The sequence below is a fragment of the Nyctereutes procyonoides genome, unplaced genomic scaffold (assembly GCF_905146905.1).
Source record: "Nyctereutes procyonoides isolate TBG_1078 unplaced genomic scaffold, NYPRO_anot_genome, whole genome shotgun sequence".
In the NCBI taxonomy this organism is placed as follows: domain Eukaryota; kingdom Metazoa; phylum Chordata; class Mammalia; order Carnivora; family Canidae; genus Nyctereutes; species Nyctereutes procyonoides.
The window spans coordinates 45610074-45633303 of NW_026575049.1; the positions used below are offsets into that span (position 1 = coordinate 45610074).

Consider the following 23230-nt stretch of genomic DNA (forward strand, 5'->3'; position numbering starts at 1 on the left):
GCATTATTTTGTATTAGGTATTTACAGTTTATATTTGGGCTTTGGTTTTCTAACACAGTCTTTTTGTCTTTTTTAAACAGATGAGTTTATCTCATTTATTTTATACTATATATATTTATACCATGTAATTTTTATGTTTTATTTTTTGTTTACTCTTGATTTAGGAGTTTAATTTTCAGATGTACATTTAAAATATTTTAAACCTTTATTTCTCAAATTACTTCAAAAACAAAATGTCTATTGTGATCTTTCTCTTTCAATACTTCGGGTGTTTTGTTGGCATGTGCTGAGATTTTTATTCTTATTTGTTATAATTAAATGACTTTTCTATTTTGTGGCTTACACTTCAAAAACAACATTACTTTCTGCTTTTCTAATCTTGTTTCCACAGTTCCTTTGCCGTGACCATCTGCCTATCTTTCACAAGACAGCTTCCTCATTTGCAATTCTTCATGAGTAATCTTGTTGGCCAGATTGTCTTCATGAAAAATTTTTTCCCCTTTAAGAAAGTGTGCATGGGTGATAAACTTTCTGAGTTCCCTTTCTGTCAACTTCACATGAGAACCACAGAGTTTTGCATGTTCTAGAATTCTTAGGTTATGTTCTTTATTGAAGTATGAGTGACACACAAACTGTACGTGTTTAAAGAATACTTGAAGAGTCTAAATACACATACACTTGTGAAACCATAACTGAAATCAAGATAACATATCCATCACCCAGAAGTTTACTTGTGACCCTTGGCAATCCCTCCATCCTCACTCTCCCATCTCTAGACAATTGCAGTCACTGATCTGCTGTCACTATCGGCTTATATTGTAAACCATTTTATGTAAATGCATTCACGCAAATGTACTTTGATGGGGTGGGAAGGAGGTCTGGTCTGACTCAGCGTACTTATTTTGAGATTCATCTATATTGTATCATCAGTTTATTCTTTTTTTCCTCAAATGTTATTTTCTGCTCTTTCAAAAAACAATATATTGTTGTAAAATGATAAATGTTTAAAGAAAAAAGAAACGTTCCCAGTTTTTAATTATTTTTTATTGCTGAGTAGTATTTTATTGTTGTGTAGATATACCACAATTCATTTATTCATTCACCTGTTAATGGAAATTTGGGTTGTTCCAGTATTGACTTCTGTAAGCATGCTATAAACATAAAGCTGCAGTAATCATTCATGTCCAAATATTTTTCTTGTGTTTCTCTTGGGCAAATACCTAGGAGTGGAGTGGCATCATCATGATAGGGGTATGTTTAATTTTGTAAAAAAATTGCCAGGCTTTTTCTAGAGTGGTGGTTCTGTTTTACATTCCCACCAACAATGTGTGGAAGTTCTAGTTCTACATTCTTCAAACTCTTGGTGTATTTTCAATTTTGGACATTATATAAAAGGTGTGTAATATATGGTTATAGTTCAAATTTGCTTTTCCTTAATAACATACTGAGCATCTTTTCATGTGCTTAGCTGATATTTTTATTATTGCTTATTTTAAAAGACTCTGTGGTTTTATTAGATTAACATGTTCTTTATATGTTTAGTATACAAGTATTTCATCAAATATGTGATTAGCATATATTCTCAATATATGGTTCGCCTTTTCATTTTTATAACAATGTCTTTTGGTGAGAATAGTTTTAACATTTTTATGAAGTCCAGTCTGTCAGTTTTTTCTTTTACAGTTAGTGGCTTTTGTCTGTTTCATGAAATCTTTGTTTCCAAGATTGCAAAGATAATCGTCTTTGTTTTCTTGTTGAAGCTGTATAATTTTAGTTTTTATGCTTAAAACTATGATATGTATAAAAGTAATTTGAATACATGGTGTAACATAAGGATAAAGGCTCATTTTTCCCTTACATAAGTTTGTCCTATTGTTCCAGCACCATTTGCTGAAAAAGATACAGGTTTTTCCATTGAATTGCATTGATGCCTATGTTGAAAATCAAATGACTGTACATTTGAGTCCAATTTTGGACTTTTTCCAGTTCTGCTGATCTGTTTGTCTACATGCCAATACCACCCTGTCTTTTTAAAAATTGTAGTAAAATATATGTAACATAAAAATTACATTTTAATCATATATAATTCAGTGACCCTGAGTACGTTCGTATTTGTCTTTGCATCACTACCAGCTCCAGAACTCTTTCATTATCCAAAAATAAAATTGCTGTGTACTCATTAAATAACAATTCCTCATTCCCTTCACCCTAACCCTTGACAAGCACTATACAACTTTCTGTTAATGTGACTATTTTAAGTACTTCATATAAATAGGATCATGTAGTATTTATACTTTTGTGACTGGTTTATTTCACTTAGCATGGACTTTGTCTTCAAGATGCTTTCATGTGGTAGTATATGTCAGAATTTTCTTCCTTTTTTAAGGCTGAATACTCTGTTGTACATAAAACCACATTTTGTTTGTCCATTTATCCATTGGTAGACACTTGGATTACTTGCACACTTTATTGTGGATCATGCTGCTCTGAACATGAATGTCACATATTTGTGTCCCTGCTTTCTGCTTTTCAGTTCTTTTGGGTATACGCCTAGAAGTGGAATTGCTGGATCGTGTGGTAATTCTACATTTAATTTTTTTGAGGAACCACCATACCATTTTCCACCACAGCACTACATTCTGCATTCCCATTAACAGTGCACAACGGTAGCAATTTCTCCACAACCTTACCAGCACTTGTTATTTTCTGTTGTTGTTTTTTTTTTATAGTTGCTATCCTGATGGGAATAAGGTGGTATCTCATTGTAGTTTTGATTTCATTTCCCTAATAATTAGTGATGTTGAGTGTTTTTTCGTGGGCCCATTGGCCATTTGTATATATTCTTTGTAGAAATGTCTATCACTCATTTTTTAAAAAGATTTATTTATTTATTTTAGAGAGCAAGTGTGAGCACAGGGGAGGAGCAGAGAGAGAGGGAAAGAGAGAATCTCTAGCAGATTCCATGCTGAGCTTGGAGCGCAAGGGCTTGATCTCATGACCCTGAGATCATGACCTGAGCTAAAACTAAGAGTTGAATGCTTAACCAACTGAGCCACCCAGGCACCCCTACCCATTTTTTAATCAGGTTTGTTTGTTTGCTGTTTATTAATAGCAACGTTGAATTTAGTAGTTCTTTATTTATTTGTATATTAACCCTTTATATCAGATACATAGTTTGCAAACATTTTCTCCCATAATAAAAAATCTTGGGGACTTTTGGGTGGCTCGTTAAGTGCCTGCCTTCAGGTCAAGTTATGATCTCAGGGTCCTAGGATCAAGCCCCGAGTTTGGGTCCCTGCTCAGTGGGAAGTCTGCTTCTCCCTCTCCCTCTGCCCCTCCTCTTGCTCCTGTTTTTTTTCTCTCTCTCTCAAATAAAATCTTAAAAATTTTTTTTTTCATAATGAAAAGGTAAACATATTTTTAAGCACAGAAAATACAAAGAGTTGAGAATGAATATCTGTTTATCTACCCTGAGATAGATTATTAACATTTTGCCATATGTGCTTTATACACACACATACTTCCATGCACATGCAAGTTATATTGCTGAAACATTTTAAAGAAAATTACAGATATCCTGACACTTCACCTTCACTCGAGCTTTTACTTTCAAACAATGTCATTTTCCCACATATTTCTCCTATATACATTCTCCAAAATACCATTTCAAAATAACATATTTTAATGGGAAAAATAATGCCACAACTCTATTGTTTTCTGATTACAACATAGAAACTAATCTTTTGGGGTAAGTTCACTGATGGTATTCCTTAGAGGTTTTGGCATTTTCTCACATATCATTATTAAGAACTTACCTTTGCTGATTGTCTACCAATTTCTTGCTTTTTTACTTGTTCTCCTCTTCTCCATCCTCTCTACACTGCCGCCAGAATATTGTCTTTAAAATTAAATCAGACCATGTCTGTCTCAGTCTCTCTTACTCCTTCAGACCCCTTTGTATTTCTTTTGAGTAGAACACATTACAAACTTCTTACCCTGGCTTCTTACCAAGACACAGCATAGTCTTGGCCTTGCCCAGCCTTTCAACCTCATTATAAACTTCTCTTGCCCTTTGCCTCTGAGCTCCATCCAAATAGACCTTCTGTCTATTCTTGAACATCCAGGGTTTTTCCTAAGTAGGACCTGTGTACATGTTGTTTTCTCCACCACCATACAACCTTGTTTCCACACACAGCTCTTTTTTACACTTGATCACATTCAGTATAGATGTGATCTCTTCAGACAAAGCCTACCCTCATGACATATTGAAGCATATCACCTATTTATTCTCTTTCACAGCACCTTTCCAACATTGTCCTAGTTCTTTTATATTTATTTAGGTTTTTTAAAAAAAATATTTTACTTATTAATTTGAGAGAGATTGCGCACAGAGGGAAAAGTGAGAGGAAGAAGCAGACTCCCCATAGAGCAGAGAGCCCAATGCAGGGCTCCATCCCAGGACCCTGAGATCATGACCTAGCCCAGGACAGATGCTTAACTGACTGAGCCACCCAGGCTTCCGTGTATATTTAGTTTTAAAAGGCTGTCTCCCTTTCCATCTGCCTACAACCTTGAGCTCCCTGGCAGTTGGAGGAAGGAAAGGGCTCCCTACACCAGCACCTGCTACACAGTTGGTAAGCAGTGAGCAGTGAGAGACACAAGTAACCTCACAAAGTGATTGTAAAGAGGATTCTTCACACAGGATATATTGGTTTGAGAAACTTTTTAAAAAATATATTTTATTTATTCATTCATGAGAGACACAGAGCGAGAGAGGCAGAGACATAGGCAGAAAGAGAAGCAGGCTCCATGCAGGGAGCCCGATGTGGGACTCGATCCCGGGACTCCGGGACCATGCCCTGAGCCAAAAGGCACACTCAACCGCTGAGCCACCCAGGTGTCCCAGTGTGGCAAAAATCAATCACATTACTTTGTATTCTTTTCATGTGTGTTTAAAATTTAAATCCCAAATTATTCTCTCATTCGAATTACATAATATCATTTCATATGATTTAAGGATCGGGTTTAACCTGAAAATCTAAGTGAGTATAAGATCAAAGTTGAAACTGCAGTATATTTTGGATGTTCTGTATGTCTGTAGTAGAAAGGTTTGTTTTCAGTATTTTCATTGTTTTCTTCCTTTCACAGACTGAGACAACACTTGGACTCAGTTCGTATCAACAGAAAAGGTAAGGAAAGAATATATATATTTTATAATATATAAAATTTGATGTATTTAATAACATACTAACATAATTTCAGTTCCTTCCGGGGTATTCCAGCAATACTGTCCTTCTCCTGCACCAGCTTTTTTGGTGAAGAAGAAAGAGCAAGTTATAAATCACATTTTATCATGTATTTCAAGTATGGAAGACCAAGTTGAGATCTGAATTTGCATGTGATGTGTTGTTTAGCCCTTCTCCCCATCATATATGAAGGGGTGTTACTCATAACAAGGGGTGAAACACCTCTTGCTTCTTAAAGGGTCAGCTTTGTAACTCCCTAGTAACTTCTCATGGCTCTTCTTGCCTTTTATGGACTATTTCTGTTTCTCAATAACTACATGGTTTCTGCCTGCAGGCCCCTGGGGAGGAACTCAGAGCAATGAAACCCAGTCTTGTGACTAAAAGAGACCCATTTTGAACACAGTTCCTCTATGATAATAAACTAGGGAGTGTACCCTCAGGTATTATGAAAATATGTACGTGCATGTAAATTTGAAGATGTCTTCCTCACATCCAAATTCTTTGGTCTTTTGGTAGATTCTCACATCTATTAGAGAAACAATATAAAAAAATGTTACTATCCTGATAACCTTTCCATACCCTGTGAGGGTCTGCACTTGATATTTAAAAGAGAGTAAGAGCTGTGAATTAGATCTCCTTGAACGTCCTCGGGCTACTGAAATGCAGATTTCATTAGCAAAGAACTTTATTTTGAGGGAGAGGTAGCACATACTCAGCATAAAACGATTAAAGCTTAACTTCATAAATACAATAATGAAACTCTTGCTTCCCATTGTTCTAATGTTATATGCCCTGTTGAGACCAGCTTTACCCATGAGCCCTACCCAAAAGACACCCACTGCCTATAGTAAGGGAGTATATAGTATGCCTTTTGTATTATAAAGCATAATGCCACCCTTACATCCCTCTACTCCTTCCCAAATATTTTTGGCACTAGGATGGATTGTTTTCAAGAGCGCTACGCATCTAGCCTGATGCCATCTTGGCTAGACCATCTAAGAACCCTAGTAGAACTCTATTACTCCTCTAGAGCTAAACTAGTGGGAGGGAGAGCACACCTCTTATCTTATGCTTCTTCCTTGTTATTTCATTCCAGCCGTTAGGAAATTAACTATGAGATTATATTGGCTACATTTATGAAGATGATGTTATTTATCCATGATCAAGATTTGGCTTAAGTTATTTTCCTAGTATAATGAAGAATTTACATCAGTACATAATTATATTCTGATCTCATGTTCTACTTATCTGGGATCTACATCTGCCCAATGAACTACCCCAGATTACTGGCATAAAGCAATCCTATTATGCCATCAGAATCTGTAGGCCAGGAGTTTAGACACAGCACAGCAGAGACTTCTTATCTCTGCTCCATGATGATCAGGGCCTCAGCTGGGGAGACTCCAGAGCTGGAGTCGTGTTCACTCGCATGCTGATGGTAGCTTATTACCTGGGACTTCAGCTGGTCTGTCACTTAGAATGCTTACTTGTGGGCCCTTTTGTGTGGTCTTTTCACAAAGGCTTGTTTGGCATCCCTCACAGCATGATAGCTGGATTTCAAGAGTGAACATCGCAAAGAGAACCAGTAGAAACTACCACTTTTTGTGACCTTCCCTCTAAAGTCATAGTGTTACCTCTGTCAGCTGCTACCGTTCAGCCAGTCACTTGGGTTGGTCTTGATTCCAGGCATGGGGGAAGGGGGAAAGATGTAGGGATGGGGCAGGGTGAGGGGAATGACCCCTATCTATCTAGGGCAGGAATAGCAGATGATGATTTGCAGATATGTTTTAAAATCCTCACACTTCACTTTTTTTTTTCTTTGACTAAGATCATGAATTCAGTAGATGACTGGGTTCAAATTGGTATGCATACCCTGTGGGTATGAAACTAGTTTAGGTACCATACATATGTTTTAGCCCAGGCTGCTGTCACAAAATACCACACAGACTGAGTGGCTTAGACAGCATTTATTTCTCACAGTTTTGGAGGCTAGGAGGTCCAAGTGGCGGGAGAGAATGGAAGCAAGCACTCTGGTGTTCATTTCTTTTAAAGGCACTAACGCTATCATGAAGGCTTCATTCCTGTGACCTTCTCTAAACCAAATTACCTCTCAAAACTTGTCATATTAGGGATTAGAGCATCAACATACAAATTTGAGGGGGGGGATGCAATTCAGTCCATATCAATATACAGGTATAAATTTAGATTGTGAGCCTCATATCAACTAACAAAAAACTAAGGGACTATTTGCGAATTAGCCTTAATAAGTCATTTAAAAATGTGTGACATGGAAAAGCAAATACAACCTCCATACTTAAAAAGTACATGATGATCAGAACATAGCTTCCACACATGTGGTTTTTTTTAATATGTGGCTCACTGCTGCACAAAGTAGACACTGCCAAAGCTCTCATTTCAGTTAGCATAACGTTAATGAAAATGCATATATAAAATAAAATGTGAATGAAAATATAAAGCGTGCAGTTGTAGAACAACAGAAGTTGTAAATAAGATGTGTAGTTGTAAAACAATAGAAATTATAATTTTTTCAGTATAAAAACAAACTATTTGATAAAAATGTCAGCGTTTGGGTTTAAGAATTTGACTAAGATGCAAGTTGCATGATTCAAGAGGATTCTAAATACAGGAGACCCTAACAGATGGTCTTATTGAGCCCCTTGACACACGAGGAAGCTGAGAGCCTTAGGACCCAAGGATATATATGCTCACGACTAAAGCGGCAAAGTTTCAGTTAGAACTCATCTTCAGATGACCAGTCCTGTGTTGTGTTTGCTTTGTTTTCATAGCAAGTATGCGGTTCTTCCGTATTCCCCCGATTCTCTTTGCAGACAGTATTCCTGACAGTTTTTAAAAATATCTGCTCCGTGCCAGGACTGTTGTTGCACAGCCCCTACAAGTGTCTCAAAGGGCAGTGAAGACATTCCCTCTGATGTGATCATGAAGCATAGGTGTTAAAGTAACAAAGCAGAGCCTACTTTGTGGAAGAAAGCAGCACACTTGAAAAGGATGTTTTAAAGGGATTGGTTGTAGGAATCAAGGTACACAAGACCCACACATGGGCTTCACTTGAATCATCAAAATGGTCCACAAGGCCCAAGTCATAGCTGAGTTTGAAGGTTGGCTTCTGACTTGAGAGCATGGTCTCTACCTCTGCACATTGCCCGCCTCTACCAGTCTCTCCTTAGGGGCACAACCAGTGTCCACTGAGCATTAGAGATTGCTGGGAGAGAAGGATGCTTTGTCTTTTGAACTTCTGTAGTCATATCTGCATCAATTTTTCACTGTTTTTGCTTCCCAGTTGTATAATCCATGTGCCGCCTACCTTCTGGCTATTACAAAGCCAGTAGATTCAGCCCTGTCCTTTCTTATATTGCCTGTACATGATCTTTTGGGCCAGAACTCTGACTCTGTAAGTGAAACTTAACCTGCCACAGGGAAATTTGTATCATGAAAACCTTAGCTGATAGAATGATTCTGTAGCTAGTGGATTGTATGGCAGTACAATGGTAGATGCTGGCCTCTGGCTACCATTTCTTTCTCTCCTGTCTTTTCCTCCCTCCCCCTCCCCACCTACCATTATCATCTGCATTAGTTTTGGGGACAGGCTTGGCTCCAAGGACTTTCAGGACACTCTGCAAGGGAATGAACTGCTGCTTTCATGACCTCAGAATTGTGGGAAGTAAAACCATGAAAAACAATTTTCCAGGATACTCTTTTTTTTTTTTTCTATTCCTCTCCTGTGTTCTGTTCACCCTTTCACATTTGTTTTAATATGGTTATCAATTACATGATACTGTTTTGTTTGAAAAGCATGGGTTGGCTCTATGATATAACAGTGGAGGGTGTCATATAGTGTTCCCTCAGTGTTGATTTGAGTTGAACACCAAAGTATTATAATAAATACCAGTAATGATTTAAAATTTTGTGACATGAGGCCATTTTTTATGGTTGACTTTTCCTAGGATTGTGGAGCCCTGTGATGAAAAATTAGTAATCAAAAGTCCTGAGTTCTCTGTTTACCATCTGTGTTGCCTTGAAAGCAACTGCTTAACTGCTCTGAGTGTGACTTTCATTTGCGAACTGGGAAAGATTATTTCTCTCCATGATGTATATGATATAAGGTTATATAAGTTTGCTGTGAGAATCAAATGAAAAGATTTATTTGGGTAACTGTAGTTTATAAACTTTAAAATGTTATATGAAAAAAATAAATAAAAAAATAAAATGTTATATGAACATAAGTTTTGGGTACTTGATAATTTATTTGCTCAGTCATTCAGCAAACATTTGCTGGATCTTTGTGTATACCAGGCTCTGTTGTAAGAGCTAGTGACTCAGTAATTGTATTTGTTCTCTCTCCATGTAATAAACTACCCCCAAACCTAGCAGCTTCAGATAGCAAGCATGTATGATCCTGCTTCTGTGAATGAGGAATTTGGGAGTACCTTAGTGAGGTAGTTGTGGCTCAGGATCCCTCCTGAGATGGCAGTCCAGGTATCAACTGAAGCTGCAGTCATCAGAAGGCCTGGACCTGCTAGATCCTCTTCAGGATGGCTCACTCCTATAACTCTTGGCACAGGGTCTTAGTTTTTGCTGGCTGTTGGCAGGAGGCCTTCGTTCTTCACCATGTCAAAACCATCCATAGGGCTGCTTGAGTGTTGCCACATCCCGACAACTGGTGACCCCCAGAGCAGGTGATGCAGGAGAAACTAAGGAGGAAGCCACAGTGTCTTTTGTAATTGAGTCTTGGAGTCACACACCATCACCTCTGCCATATTCCATTCATAAGAAGTCACACCCAAAGCTAGGGGAATTAACCTCCATCTCTTGAAGAGAGGAGTATCAGAAAATCTGTGCACATATTTTAAAACTACTACAGTACTGATTGGGCAAGACAGTCCAAGACTCTTGCCCTGGTATAGAGCATATGTTCCAACGGGTAAAACAGTAAGCCACTAAATAAATAAACTCAGCTCTAGAGTAGTTTGGAATAGACAGGACTCCATTGCTTCTTTAGATTGGATGTTAAGCAAGGTTTCTCTGAAATGGTGTTTAAGCTTACCTGGGGAAAATCCTAGGGAACAGCATTTCAGACAGAGGAACAGCTAATGTGGAGGTCTTGGGTTGGGAATAATGCTACTGTTGTTAGAAGAGCTGAAAATGTTAGTTTATACAGCTAGGTGAGAAAAATATGTGTGTGTGTGTGTGTGTGTGTGTGTGTGTGTGTGTGTGTATACTTAATATTCATAAGAAGAACCAGATTCTTCTAATCTCTTAGTTTCCTGGTATCTCTGGGGAATAAGCTAAAAATATTGGCCCTGAAAATACTTTTCAAATTAGGGTGGTGTTGAGATTCTTGAATTGACTGTATAATTTGCTTAGTATTAAATGCAACCATTTTGGTTGCTTACAGTGAGCCATAAGCATCTGGAAGATTGTAATTAGATCCAAAATTTGGTAATATCTTAGTGGAAGATAAACTCTTCTAATAATTGGGACACCTGAGTAGCTCTGTGGTTGAGCATCTGCTTTTGGCTCAGGGCATGATCCTGGAGTCCCGGCTTCAAGTCCCACATTGGGCTCCCCTCAGGAAGCCTGCTTCACCCTCTGCCTGTGTCTCTGCCTCTCTCTGTGTGTTTCTTGTGAGTAAATAAATAAAATCTTTAAAAAAAAATCTAATATTTACAGTTTCACTAACATCTGTTTTAAATTTTGTGGAAAAGCTAAAGGGAATGTCTGTCAGTTGTTTTCTTAAGATTTCATTTGGAAAAAAAATAAAATTCATTTAGGTGTGTACTTTTTTCTCACTCTGGAGCTTTTAGCTGCACATGAAGTGACAAACATGCAAAAAAAAGTACTACTTTGCATAAATCTTGAAGACTATAGTAAGTTGTTGATAGGAAGTCAACTTACAAGAAGTGAGCTTAAGTAGAGATATGATTAACTTTGCACTAAACCACAGAGCAGATGTTGGTAAGCTCCTCTGAGAAGGCCAGTTTACCTCACTTATTTTTTAAAAGCACCAGATTACTCTCACCTTAAATAAAAGTGTGACAGAATTGAGATTTTTGCAGTGATGGTGTGAGGAACTTGGGGACTTCTCCCCATAAGAAGCATTTGTTAGGACAATTAGCAAAGACAGAGTATCTGGAGATTGTTCAGAGGACTTAAAATGAATTGAGAAATATTTATTCAACAAAATCTATATAATCTTCGTAAGAATAGTGTGGGAGGTCTTAGCATTCAAGGTATAGACTGCACATCAAGATGTTTCAGGATTATTTCCTAATTTTCCTGCCCCAGCCCTGGAACATCCCACTACTTCAGAGAATTGTGCTTCATTTTAATGGAGGCTATTTCCAAGCTAAGATCTCTGTGCTATGTGTACTCATTGCTGCTGGGATGTCATTGCACCTGAGGTATCATTGTCTCTAGGTCTTGTTAGTGAGAGATAAGAAGAAATACTTCTCTATGGGTGTGTGCACAAACACACACCTATTTCTGTATCTATGTTTATTAAAAGCCATGAGTTGTTACTGATAACTCCAATTTTTAAACACCACCACAATGTTCCTTCTGTCCTTTCCCTTTTTGTTTCCGTGTATTTTCCAGTGATGAGAACTCTGGCTCCAGTTATCCACAGAATATATACTTGAATGCTCAATCTTAGAATACAAATAAATTCATTTCAGACTGGTTAACGCATACTACCATGAAAAACAAATAGTTGGAAGTACAGCGTTTAGAATTTATTTTCTTTAGTTTGAGGGTATATGGTCAAAATATTTTATTCAAAATTTACATGTGTTGTGTTCTTCACCTTTCTTTCCATCCTTCTCCACTGCTCCCTCCTTCCTCATCTGCATTGTGATTATGTTCATTTGGAAGAAAATTTGGCTCATTGGTTTCTGTCTGTATTCCACTTGAGATTTTTTTACCTCCATTTTAAAGATTTCACTTTAAATATGTGAAACAATAGAATTCAAAAAGTCAGAACTATATATAAGTGTCAAACATGTGGATATTTTTTATACCTCCTCTTCAAAAGGAAGCATAGTATAGGCTTTTTGGTGTTTTGTTTCATCTATTTAAAAATATATCCTATAGAGACCTTTCTCGTTATTTTTAATTTTTTTTGGAACTTATATTTTTGGAACTTATCTGCAGAATAGATTCCTACAAATAGGATTTCTGAGTCAAAGGGTAAGTGCATATGTAATTTGTATTGTTGAAAGTACATGATTAGGGTAAATTCCTAGATAAGGAATTTCTGAGTCAAAAGATAAATGCATATGTAGTTTTGTTAGTGTTGCCACATTCTCTTTCAAGAGCTATACCAATTTGCATACCCCTCAATGGTAAAATAGAGTCCCAATTTTCCTACAACTTTTCCTATAGAATATGTTATACTTTTTTTTTTTAAGATTTTTATTTATTTATTCATGAGAGAGAGAGAGAGGCAGAGACACAGGCAGAGGGAGAAGCAGGGGGACTCGATTCCCGGTCTCCAGGATCACACCCTGGGCCGAAGGCGGCGCTAAACTGCTGGGCCACCGGGGCTACCCTGTTATCATACTTTTTAATTTTTGTCATTCTGATATGTCAGAAATTCTGTCATGTAGTTTTAGTTTGTCTTTCTCTAGTTATGAGTGAGGTTGCATATCTTTCCACATATGTTAGCCCATGCTTATATTTATCTTTTGATATTGTCTGTTGGTGTTTATTCTGTGCATTTTTCTATAGGACCTTTGATATTTATATCTTCCATTTTGTTATTTTTTTAAGATTTTACTTACTCATTTGAGAGAAGGAAATAAAGAGCACAAGCAAGGGGAGAGGCAGAGGGAGAGGGAGAAGCAGACTCCTCACTGGGCTGGGAGCCCTACATAACATGGGGCTCAATCCCAGGACCTGGAAATCATGACCTGAGTGGAAGGCAGATGCTTAACTATCTGAGCCACCCAGACACCTCTATTTCTTCCATGTTAAACTATTTCTTATTAGAGATAGTAGTCCTGTGTTGCAAATATTATTTCCCTGTAGTCAGGGAGATTTGATTTTGAAGAAACGCACCTTAAGTATAAAAATGCAAGTAAGTTAAAAGTAAAAAGATGGGGCAGGCAATAACACTATCAGACAAATTAGACTTTAGGACAGGGAATATTATCAGAAATAAAAAGAGACATTTTGTTATTATAAAAGAGATAATTCATCATGAAGGTACAGCAGTCTTAAGTCTCTAAGCCTACTATCAGGACTTCTAAATGCATGTAGAAAAAATAAACAGAAATTAAGGTAAATTCACAATTATAAATTCATAGTTATAGTTGGAGATTTCAATACTCATCCATCAATAACTGACAAAATCAGTAAGGATATAAAAGACTTAATACTGTATTATCAACGAACTTAACCTGGTAGATATTTTTTCTTCATAGGTATTTATTAAACACTGCACCCAACAATCATACATTATGTTTTTTGACATGGGCAGAATTAAAGAAATCATTAATAGTTTGGGAAATTGTTAAAATTGAAATTAAAGCATGTGACAGAATTCAACATCTATTCATGATTTAAAATACTCAGCAGACTAGGAATAGAAAAGAATTTCCTCAGTCTCATAAAGAGCAGCTGTGTGTGTGTGATGGGGGGGGGCGGGGACAGCATGATGCTTATGGTAAAAGATTGAATGCTTGGTTTCTGTTGAGAGGAAGGCAGAGATGTCTACCATCATCACTTCTATTCAGTATTGTTCTAGATGTGCTAGTCAGTACATTAAGGCAAGAAATAGAAATAAGAGGCATCATTTAGGAAGGAAGAAAAGAAAGATGTTTGTCTACAAAAACCTGATTGTCTACATAGAAGATCCTAAAAATGTATGAGAATAAGTGAATTTAATAAGATTGAAAACTACGTAATTAGTATCAGTTCTGTTTCTATATTACAAGTGCAAAAATGTTATAGAAAAATAACAATAGCTTCAAAGGATGTTACATACTTGAGGATAAATTTATGAAAAAAACTTTGAAACTCATATGCTAAAAACAACAGTTGATCCTTGAACCATGTGTCGGTTAGGTTTACCAACCTCTTGTGCATTTGAAAATCCACATAAAACTTTTGACTTTCCATAAACTTAACTACTGATAGCCTAATGTTGACCAGAAGCCTTACTGGTAACATGAACAGTTGATTAACATATATATTATTTGTTTTATATATTATACACTGTATTCTTCCAATAAAGCAAGCTAGAAGGGATCCTGGGGTGGCTGAGCGGTTTAGTGCCTGCCTTTGGCCCAGGGCGTGATCCTGGAGACCCGAGATCGAGTCCCACGTCCAGCTCCTGGCATGGAGCCTGCTTCTCCCTCTGCTTGTGTCTCTGCCTGCCTCTCTCTCTCTCTCTCTCTCTCTCTTTCATGAATGAATTAATAAAAAAAATCTTTAAAAAAAATAAAGCAAGCTAGAAAAAAAATGTTATTCAGAAAACTTTAAGAGAAAATACACTTAAAGTACCGTGTTGTAAAAAAAATTGATGTATATACATGGAGCCATGCTGTTCAAACCCATGTTGTTCAAAGATCAACTCTATATTGTTCCTCTTAAAGTTATTCCATAAATCCAGCATGCTTTCTTCACTTTTTCCCTTTCTGTTTTCTTTTTGTTCTTGTTGTTGGGTAATTTCAAAAGACCTTTCAATTCATTGATTCTTTGTTCTGATTGGTCAGATCTGTTGTTGAAGGTCTCTGTTGAATTCTTCAGTTCAGTCGTTGTATTCTTCATCTCTAGGATTTCTGTTTGATGATTTTTTTTAATGGTTTCTCTTTCTTTGTTGAACTCTCATTTCATTCATGCATTTTTTAAAATTTTTGTTTAGTTGTGTGCCCTTGCAGAGACAGTTCTCTAGCCAGCTTAATTTAGGGTTCTTGATGAGTCAACTGATAGTGTCCTTGGGCAAGTGGGACGTATTACCATCTAGGTCTCTATTTGGCCAAGGATGTTTATGGAGATCTCATGTCAGTACGGTTGTCACTGCCTGGGAACAGTTGGATAGGACTACTGTCTTGGTTCCCTGTCTATGCATAGCTGGAATACGGCCTTCATAGTGCCTAGATTCTCTGCTCATGCTTCTTAGTTGAGCAAGATTGGGTGCTATACTCAGTAGTTAGGCAGGACTATGAATTTGCTTCCCTGCCCCCAAAGAGCCATAAAGCAGGCTCCGTAGCCATTATGACTTGATGGTGGGGGACCTGAATCTAGCATAGCTGCCCACAAAGCTCCCTGGCCAGTTGGGGCCACCAGCTCAGCTCTGCAGGTGAGTTCTCAAGTGCCATTTTAAGCAGGGCTACAGGTTAAGCTATACAGCTTCCCAGATATTCTGGTTAGGCTTCCTGGTTGGGTGGGGCTGGAGGTTATTTTTAACCCTAAGCAGGTCTTTTAATTTGCTTCCCCACCCAGATGGGGCTGTAGAACAGGCTCATGGCTAGTATGGTTCACTGGGTAGGGACCCAAATCATCTGGAATTGTCCACCAAGATCCCTGGCAAGACAGGGCCACTTACTTGACTTTGCAAATGGGCATAGCCACTGACTAGGATCTCCACTTGGATGTTGTAGCAAAGAGGAGTGTGGTCTGCCAAGTGCTGGTTGCTGTACATCTATATCTAGAATCTGTAAAGAACTTTTTAAAGATTTTATTTATTTATTCATGAGAGACACAGAGAGAGAGGCAGAGACATAGAGGAAGATGCACCCTCCCTGCAAGGAGCTTGATGTGGGACTCGATCCTGGGACTCCGGGATCACAATCTGAGCCAAAGGCAGATGCTAAACCACTGAGCCACCCAACTGCCCCTGTAAAGAACTATTCTAAGTAAGACAAACATCCCAGTTTTAAAACTTTGAATAGACACTTTACCAGAGAAGATATCTAGTTGGACTATAAGTAAATGAAATGATATTCAACATTATTAGTCCTTAGAGAAATGCAAAATTAAGCTAAAATGTAAGTCACTGTTTTTTTAGCTGTCTCTAATAGAAATCATATTTGAAACTTTTTTAAACTGTTGACTTTGAAAGTTTTATTTGTTAAGATACTTTTGTCCCCTCTTCTGCTTGCAATGTTTATTGTGGCTCAGGGTGGCAAAAGAGTAGTTCCTGAATGTGAGAGCATACATAAAACACTGGTTTCTAGGCTTCAGACTAGATGTTAGGAATCACATTATGGTGGCGGGGCCCTGGAATCTGCATTTTACAAGTGTCCTAGATGATTAAGGTGTAGGTAGACCTGCAAAGCATTCTTTAAGAAATAGTGGGCCATAGAGTACCTTTTGTTTAGGTAGTAATTGCCTTTAGGAAAAAAATTTAAGTTTCCTAGTTTAAACAAACTCCCAAAGCTCCAAGAAGGCTTTACATCCTTCATTGGAAAGCCACTTGCTTAACTTTGACCTGACAGTTCACCAAGAAATTTAGACCATGTCCCACAAGATTTCTTCTATCTATCCAGTTGTTCTCTTGGTTGAAGTCAGAAAATAGTTTTTTTTTTTTGGTATCCCCTTATCCCCAAGTAAATAATAAGAATAAAATATTTGAGACTTTCAGATACAATCACTGGAAAGCATAAAATCATGCAGTATACTATTATAATGTCTCAGATTCTGTTTCTTTGAAAGTGGCAGAGTACCATTTTTCACGTTACTTCTGCCCCAGGTTAGTTTTCAACATTAAAGATTTGCAAACATTTGCTTTCTGTTACTAAAATGCTAAAGAGGATGTTGTCCTCTTTTAAAATAAGCATAGTAGCAAATGTCTCAGTCAGCTGTGGATACATGACAGCTATGTTATTCAATTTTTTTAAAGATAAAATTGTATCTATGATAACTCCTGCTATACCCACTCAAATATTAAACTGTTCCTTAGACATAACTCTGCTATTATTTTGAAAATATACATTTATTTATGAGGGAATCATCTTTTATGTATTGTTCTCTCTATCATATTTTGTGAGAAATCTGTAAATAACAGTTGTTGGACACTGCTGTGGAGCATTTTTTTGGGAGGTCTTAGCCCACACATGGCATAAAAAATGAAAACAAGGTCTAAGGATGTAAAAGGAATACGTAGAAATGTTGTTACTTGCTGATGATGTATCTACAGAAGTAACCCAAGGTAGTGATTGTTTTGACAGCCCATGTAGTGCTGGGGAAACTAAGGGGAATCTATAGACAAACTGTTAGAATTAACTTGCCAGAGTGGCTTGGGTTTAAGTTTAAGATCATTACACAAAAGTCAGTAACATTTTTATGGAAAGCAATACCCCTGAATATCCAGCTGCCTACTCAAAATCTCATCTAGGTAAGACATCTCAAATTTAAATGTCTAAAACAATAAACACAGTTGAACATCTAACCCATCCATCCTTCCTCACCTCTAACCCACTCTTCCCATTCTATGACTCTATATCTCATTTTCTCAGGCCAAAATTTTATAATTATGTCATCCTTGATTTCTCTCCTTTCTCTTACGTTTCAAAATCAGTCCATCACCATGACCCATTGCTTTAGCTTCCAGATATATTCAGAAAAGAGCCACTTCTTGCCACTCTGCTTTGCAGTCCCTCTAGACCACTGCTACCAGCCCCTCTTGTCTGGACTACTGCAGGACTTCCCTGCCTCCACTTTGGGGCTCCTACCATCTGTTCTTGACACAGCATCCAGAATTAACCTTTCAGGTGTGTCAGATCATGTTACTCCCTTGCAGAAGACACTATAGAGGCTTTTTGTTACACTTACGATAAAATCCAGACTCCTGCAAGGAAACTTGGCCTTTGTACTTCTCTGATCTCAACCCCCTCTATTCTTCCCCTCTCTCCTGTCAGTCTGGCTACTTCAGCCCTCTTGTTCCTCAGCATGCCAAGTGTATCTCCATTCTTCCCCCAGATCTCCACCATTTGGGTCTTGGCTCTAGCGTCCCTCCTCAGAAAGACCTCTGTTTCTACTGTGTTTGGTTTGTCTTTATATGTCCCATATTACCTAATATATTCTACTTTTGTCTCCCCTACTGGGATGTTAGCACAGTGAGAGCAGGCTCTTTGGTTTGTTTCCATAGCCCCAGCCACTACACAGCCCCTTTGCATTCCTTATATTTGTGTTCAATCAGTGGAGCGTGTATGGTTTTATTTTGGTTTTTTTCTTACCTTGCTGGGCCACTTCAGACATAGCCTTTTGCAACTTGGGATATAGATTCTCAGTCTTGTGAAAGAAAAAGCTGTATCTTAATCTTTGTATCTCTAGCATCTAATACAGTCAGTGTTTATGTATATGAATTAATGACTTCTACACATTAATCTCATGCATTATACTCTTCCCCTTGATTGGATTGAGATTTTATTGTTTGGGTTTCACACCCTTGAAACTAATGAGCTGATCAGCATCTCTTATTTTAAAAGAGACAGAGAGCATCCTTGTTATATCATGCCTAAGAAGAGCAGAAATCAAGAGGGAGTAGATTTTATACTGCCTTGGGGGGGGGGGCTGTGCCTTCTTTGTCCCAGTGTCTTTAGATCTATGCTCTAGTAATGTAGAATCTTACATTTGCTGTTTTCCTCCTTGTTTGTGTTTTTCATTTTTTTCTGTTCAGCCTATGTAGAGGGATTATCAAAATAATCTTAAGGTAAAAATACCTTAAGACTTTATTACTTTTAGCACGTTAATTCTACTATTCAGACTATTTAATCTTTATAGAACTGAGTTAAAGCAAATTTCCTACGTATTCTGAATGTCCTTGTCTATTTCTAATGTATATCATCATGTATTTTCTAAATGAAATTACTGTATCATTTGAAACTTGTGTTCTTCTGAGTTGTGGTGATGGAAATAAAGTTTTACAGAATGGTTTTGCTCTAATGTCATTTCTTAAAATACAACAAAGATAAGCATCTATTGTTTAGAAACTTCAGTAGCTTACTGAATTTCTGATTTTCTTAGTACTTAAAGATGAGTTGAAGCATGTGGACATCCCCCCCTTCCCCAGGTCATTTCTGTATCACATCATTGTTAGGTCATGGTGATGTCTAGGAGGCTTGCTGTTTAGAAATTGGTTTTAGTGAGAAGTTCTAGTATTAGTGGAATAGTTAGAAATGATATTCAGATATTTAGGCTAAGACATTATGGATCAATGTGTTCTAAACTCTCAGATGAAAAAGATATTTCAATTCTTAAAAATTTCTAGCCCCAAATTCATTTTTGTTTAGTTCTTTGCCACTCTAGTTACAATGAGATTATGTTTTTTGTCTGTATACTGTATTATCTGCCAAGTATATTTAGTTGTGTTGACTATTTCTTATTCATTGTGCATGTATCCAAAAAAAAATCCAAGTGAACATATTAAGATATATTATTATCAACTGTATCAACCAAATAAGTTTCAACATTGAGTCTACTTGAGCATTTTCTGTTTTCACATACCTTTAAATAGAAGTACCCCCCCCCCTTTTTCATTAGACTCTACTTTTCTTAAAAGTACTTTGTTGTGACAAAACTCAAGTGTCTGACTTCAGTTTGGGGATATATGCTTTAAAGAATTGTTTCTTATGCTCTTTTCTTTTTACTTACAGTATATCTCTATATCGGGGTAATTGCAGACCTATACGATTTGAGCCACCAATGCTGGATTTCCATGAACAGTAAGTTTAAAATTTTAAGACCATGGTCTCCCACTAAACTATTATGTGTATTTTATGCAAGCATTTGTCTTGCTTTTCACCTGTGTTATCTCTCTGAGAAAGTTACATTTTCAAGTCATCAGGAAAACAGTGTTGTTGAATGCAGTTTGAAAATGGAAAGCAAGTACCTATTATGAGTCTAATATATAATATTAACTTTTGAAGTTTGAAAGATACCTAATAAAGTCCCTGGTTCAAAGGATCTTATCTTCAGAAGCAGCATAGAACTCTCAGGTGGATTTTCTGATTTAGTTATTCATTTCCACTTTTACTATTTAAAATTTTCCATGTGTACCTAGAAAGATAATATTTATTTGTGTGTGCTTTTAAAGTACAGACTTCCGTACATCACCAAATACATATAATTGTCACTAACCCAGAAGAGCAAACAAAAGAAAATCCTGCAGAAAGACATGGTTCAGCCATAGAATTGCTTCCTCTGACCGTATTTCTGCCTTCCCTTCTACCTCTGGGTCTCAGGTTTTGCATACCTCAGATACACCAAAGAAAAGACAAATCTTCACCTATATTTGGTTCCAATCTAATTCAGCAAGTAGATAAGAGAACTTCTGAGTGATATAACTGCTAAAGCAATGCCACTCTGGTAAATTAGCAGGGGGAAAAAAAGAAGAGGGAAGTGGTGGAGAATCTATATGTAGATCTATTCTGATTCAGTAAATGAAAATTATAGGTTTCTTTAATGTGGTCAAAGTTGTAATTAACCATTTTTTACTGGTAAACACATTAAGTTTAAATAATTTATTTACAGTCTCAAACCTGAAATCATCAAATACACTAATTATATTTGTATAAAACCATGGTAGAGTAGTTAGCATGGTTGAGTAGTTAGCTATAAAGCAAGATATCTGATAGCAGATCCCATCTTTTAAGATTATATTCCCACAGAGACCATGGATTTTAGGGGTAGGAATGCAGAGAAAAGTTTATATGATTCTTTGTGCACTTCTAGATGGAATCAGTATTTCTGATAGTCATTATGTAAGTAAAATTGACTTCTGGGTGTTAAAGATCATGATGTTTAGTTGGGAAACCTATCACTATCATTACTGTCTTATAAAAATCATTTAGTTATACAATGTCAAGATTGTGAGGAACCTAAAGTAGAGACCTTAAGCCAATCACAGTAACATGTCTCCTACAGTTGTCTTCTGTCAAATGCAAGATAAATTTAATGAAACACATGTGACACATATTTTGATCTTCATAAGAGAGTTCATTATTTTCTAACTACTAGTAAGTTTTCTCTCTACAGTAAAATGCTCTTGGAGTATATTTGCTCATCCTAGAATGGACCAGAACAGAACTCCATTCTGAGACTAGGGTAAGAGTGGTATTTCGGGTGCCACCTGAGGGCCAGGAGAGGAGGTTGGCATACAACACCAAAATCCTTAGTCTCAAACACAGAGTATTCTTATTTGGAAAGCTTAGCAGTAACCATTCGAGAAAGATCTTGTCAATAATTATATCCAGCTGTTCTTGACTTTATAATTTGTTTTTGAGAAAGTTTTTACAAATTTTACATCACTTGAGATAAAAGACATTTTCAGTTATACAAAATGCTTGAATAGGAATTGGGAATTCCTGTTCACATTCTCTCTCCCTGGACCGTTTAAATAATGCCCCACACCTGAAATAGGAGAAATTGAGGTAAGATCATGCAAGATTCTAGACTGGTAGTTTTAACCTTTTTCTGATCATGGATCGCTTGAGGACTTGATGAAAGCTGTGAACCTCTTCCCTTACCTTTTCTAATGCACACAGAGGCACACAGCATTACACACACAGCATTGTACACACAGGTTCAGGGGTTTTCTAGATATCCTTCTGAAAGCCTGTGTTCTAGGCCACAGATTATTAACTCACCACTACGGAACTTACTAGGATTTTGCTTATTACATGAGCAGTGCATGCCTATTGTAGTAAACTTAGAAAATACTTATCAGGAGAAAGAAGAAAATTGAAAATTACCAGCAGTCCCACCACTAAGAAACATTAACATTAAGCTTTTATCCTTCAAGTCCTTTTTTCTGTGCATTTGTATTTATTTATCAAGTCACAAAAGACATACCTGTATATTCTGAACATACATTGTTTTATAACCTGCTTTCTAAACATAATATGTTAGGTATTTTTTTCTTTATTGAATTATCTGTTATTTTCTTTTATGGTATTAAAGAACATCAAATTGTACAGATACATTTGTGCAATTCATTTCTTCTTTTGCATTATTTTAAACTTTTTTGTTCTTATAATCAGTGCTGAAACTAACGATTTAAACATAGCAGGACTTTATCATCAGGAGAGAGTCCTGAGAACAGAGTTATGAGATGAAGGATATGCAGAATACAAAGATTTTCAGTTAATATTTAGACTAGAGAATAATTTGGTATCATGAACAAAGAACTGATAGGAATAAGTGAATTAATGTATGACAGAGAGGAAATAAATAGGATTTTTTTTAAGAGACTAGAACTGAAATCTCATGAACTGAGAGAAACAGTGGAAGTTTATTGAATGTGTACAAATGGAAGGTGAACTCCAGTGCATGCAAGGATTGGGTAATACAGTGAAGAAAATTATTTGAAACACAGCATGAACTCTTCATTACAGCATAGGAAAGGTATATAGTAGGTATACTGAACTATTCCCTAAACCACCAAATTTACATGCTGCTCCAAAATAGTGGAAATAAAAGAAAAAGGAAACATTCTATCATTTTAATCTTTTCTGCATTCAGTCTGAGAAAACTGAATGGAGCTGGTTTTATCTCATAAAGGTAAAAGTGGATCTGTAGAAGTGGGACTTGGGGGCAGATGTGAATACATGTGTATTAGGGTTCAATCAGTCAGATTTTGTGTGTGTGTATGTATATGAGTGTGGAGTTTTTGTGTATTGGCTTATAATTGTGGGAGCTGGTTAAGCAAGCCCATAGTATATAGGGGCAGGCAGTCAAAAGGGGAGGATCATGAGTAGGCTAGAACTCCAAGGGCAAGTGCTAAAGCCTGATGTCCACAGGCAGGGAGGATCCTGAGGAAGCAGAGCAATTGTAGATTCATCTGTTGTTTGGAGTCTCTTAGCTTAGGCAAGGGCTAAATTCTCTTTGCAAAGGCTTCTGACTAGTTAAGACATGCCTGCCTATGCCTAATCTCTCTTTAATTAATTAATTAATTAATTAATTAATTTGTTTATTTATTTATTTATTTTTTAGATTTTTTAAAT

General features: G+C 36.8%; 1 protein-coding gene across 1 annotated transcript in view; it reads left to right on the top strand.

Moving 5' to 3' along the window:
* The window catches only part of TMEM131 (transmembrane protein 131), a 225902-nt gene that overhangs the window by 84008 nt on the left and 118664 nt on the right, over positions 1–23230 (top strand). Inside the window, exons 3-4 of the mRNA XM_055328071.1 lie at positions 5149–5189; positions 19883–19951. Of these exons, the coding sequence (XP_055184046.1) occupies positions 5149–5189; positions 19883–19951 (110 nt within the window). The remainder of the gene's footprint in view (positions 1–5148; positions 5190–19882; positions 19952–23230) is intronic.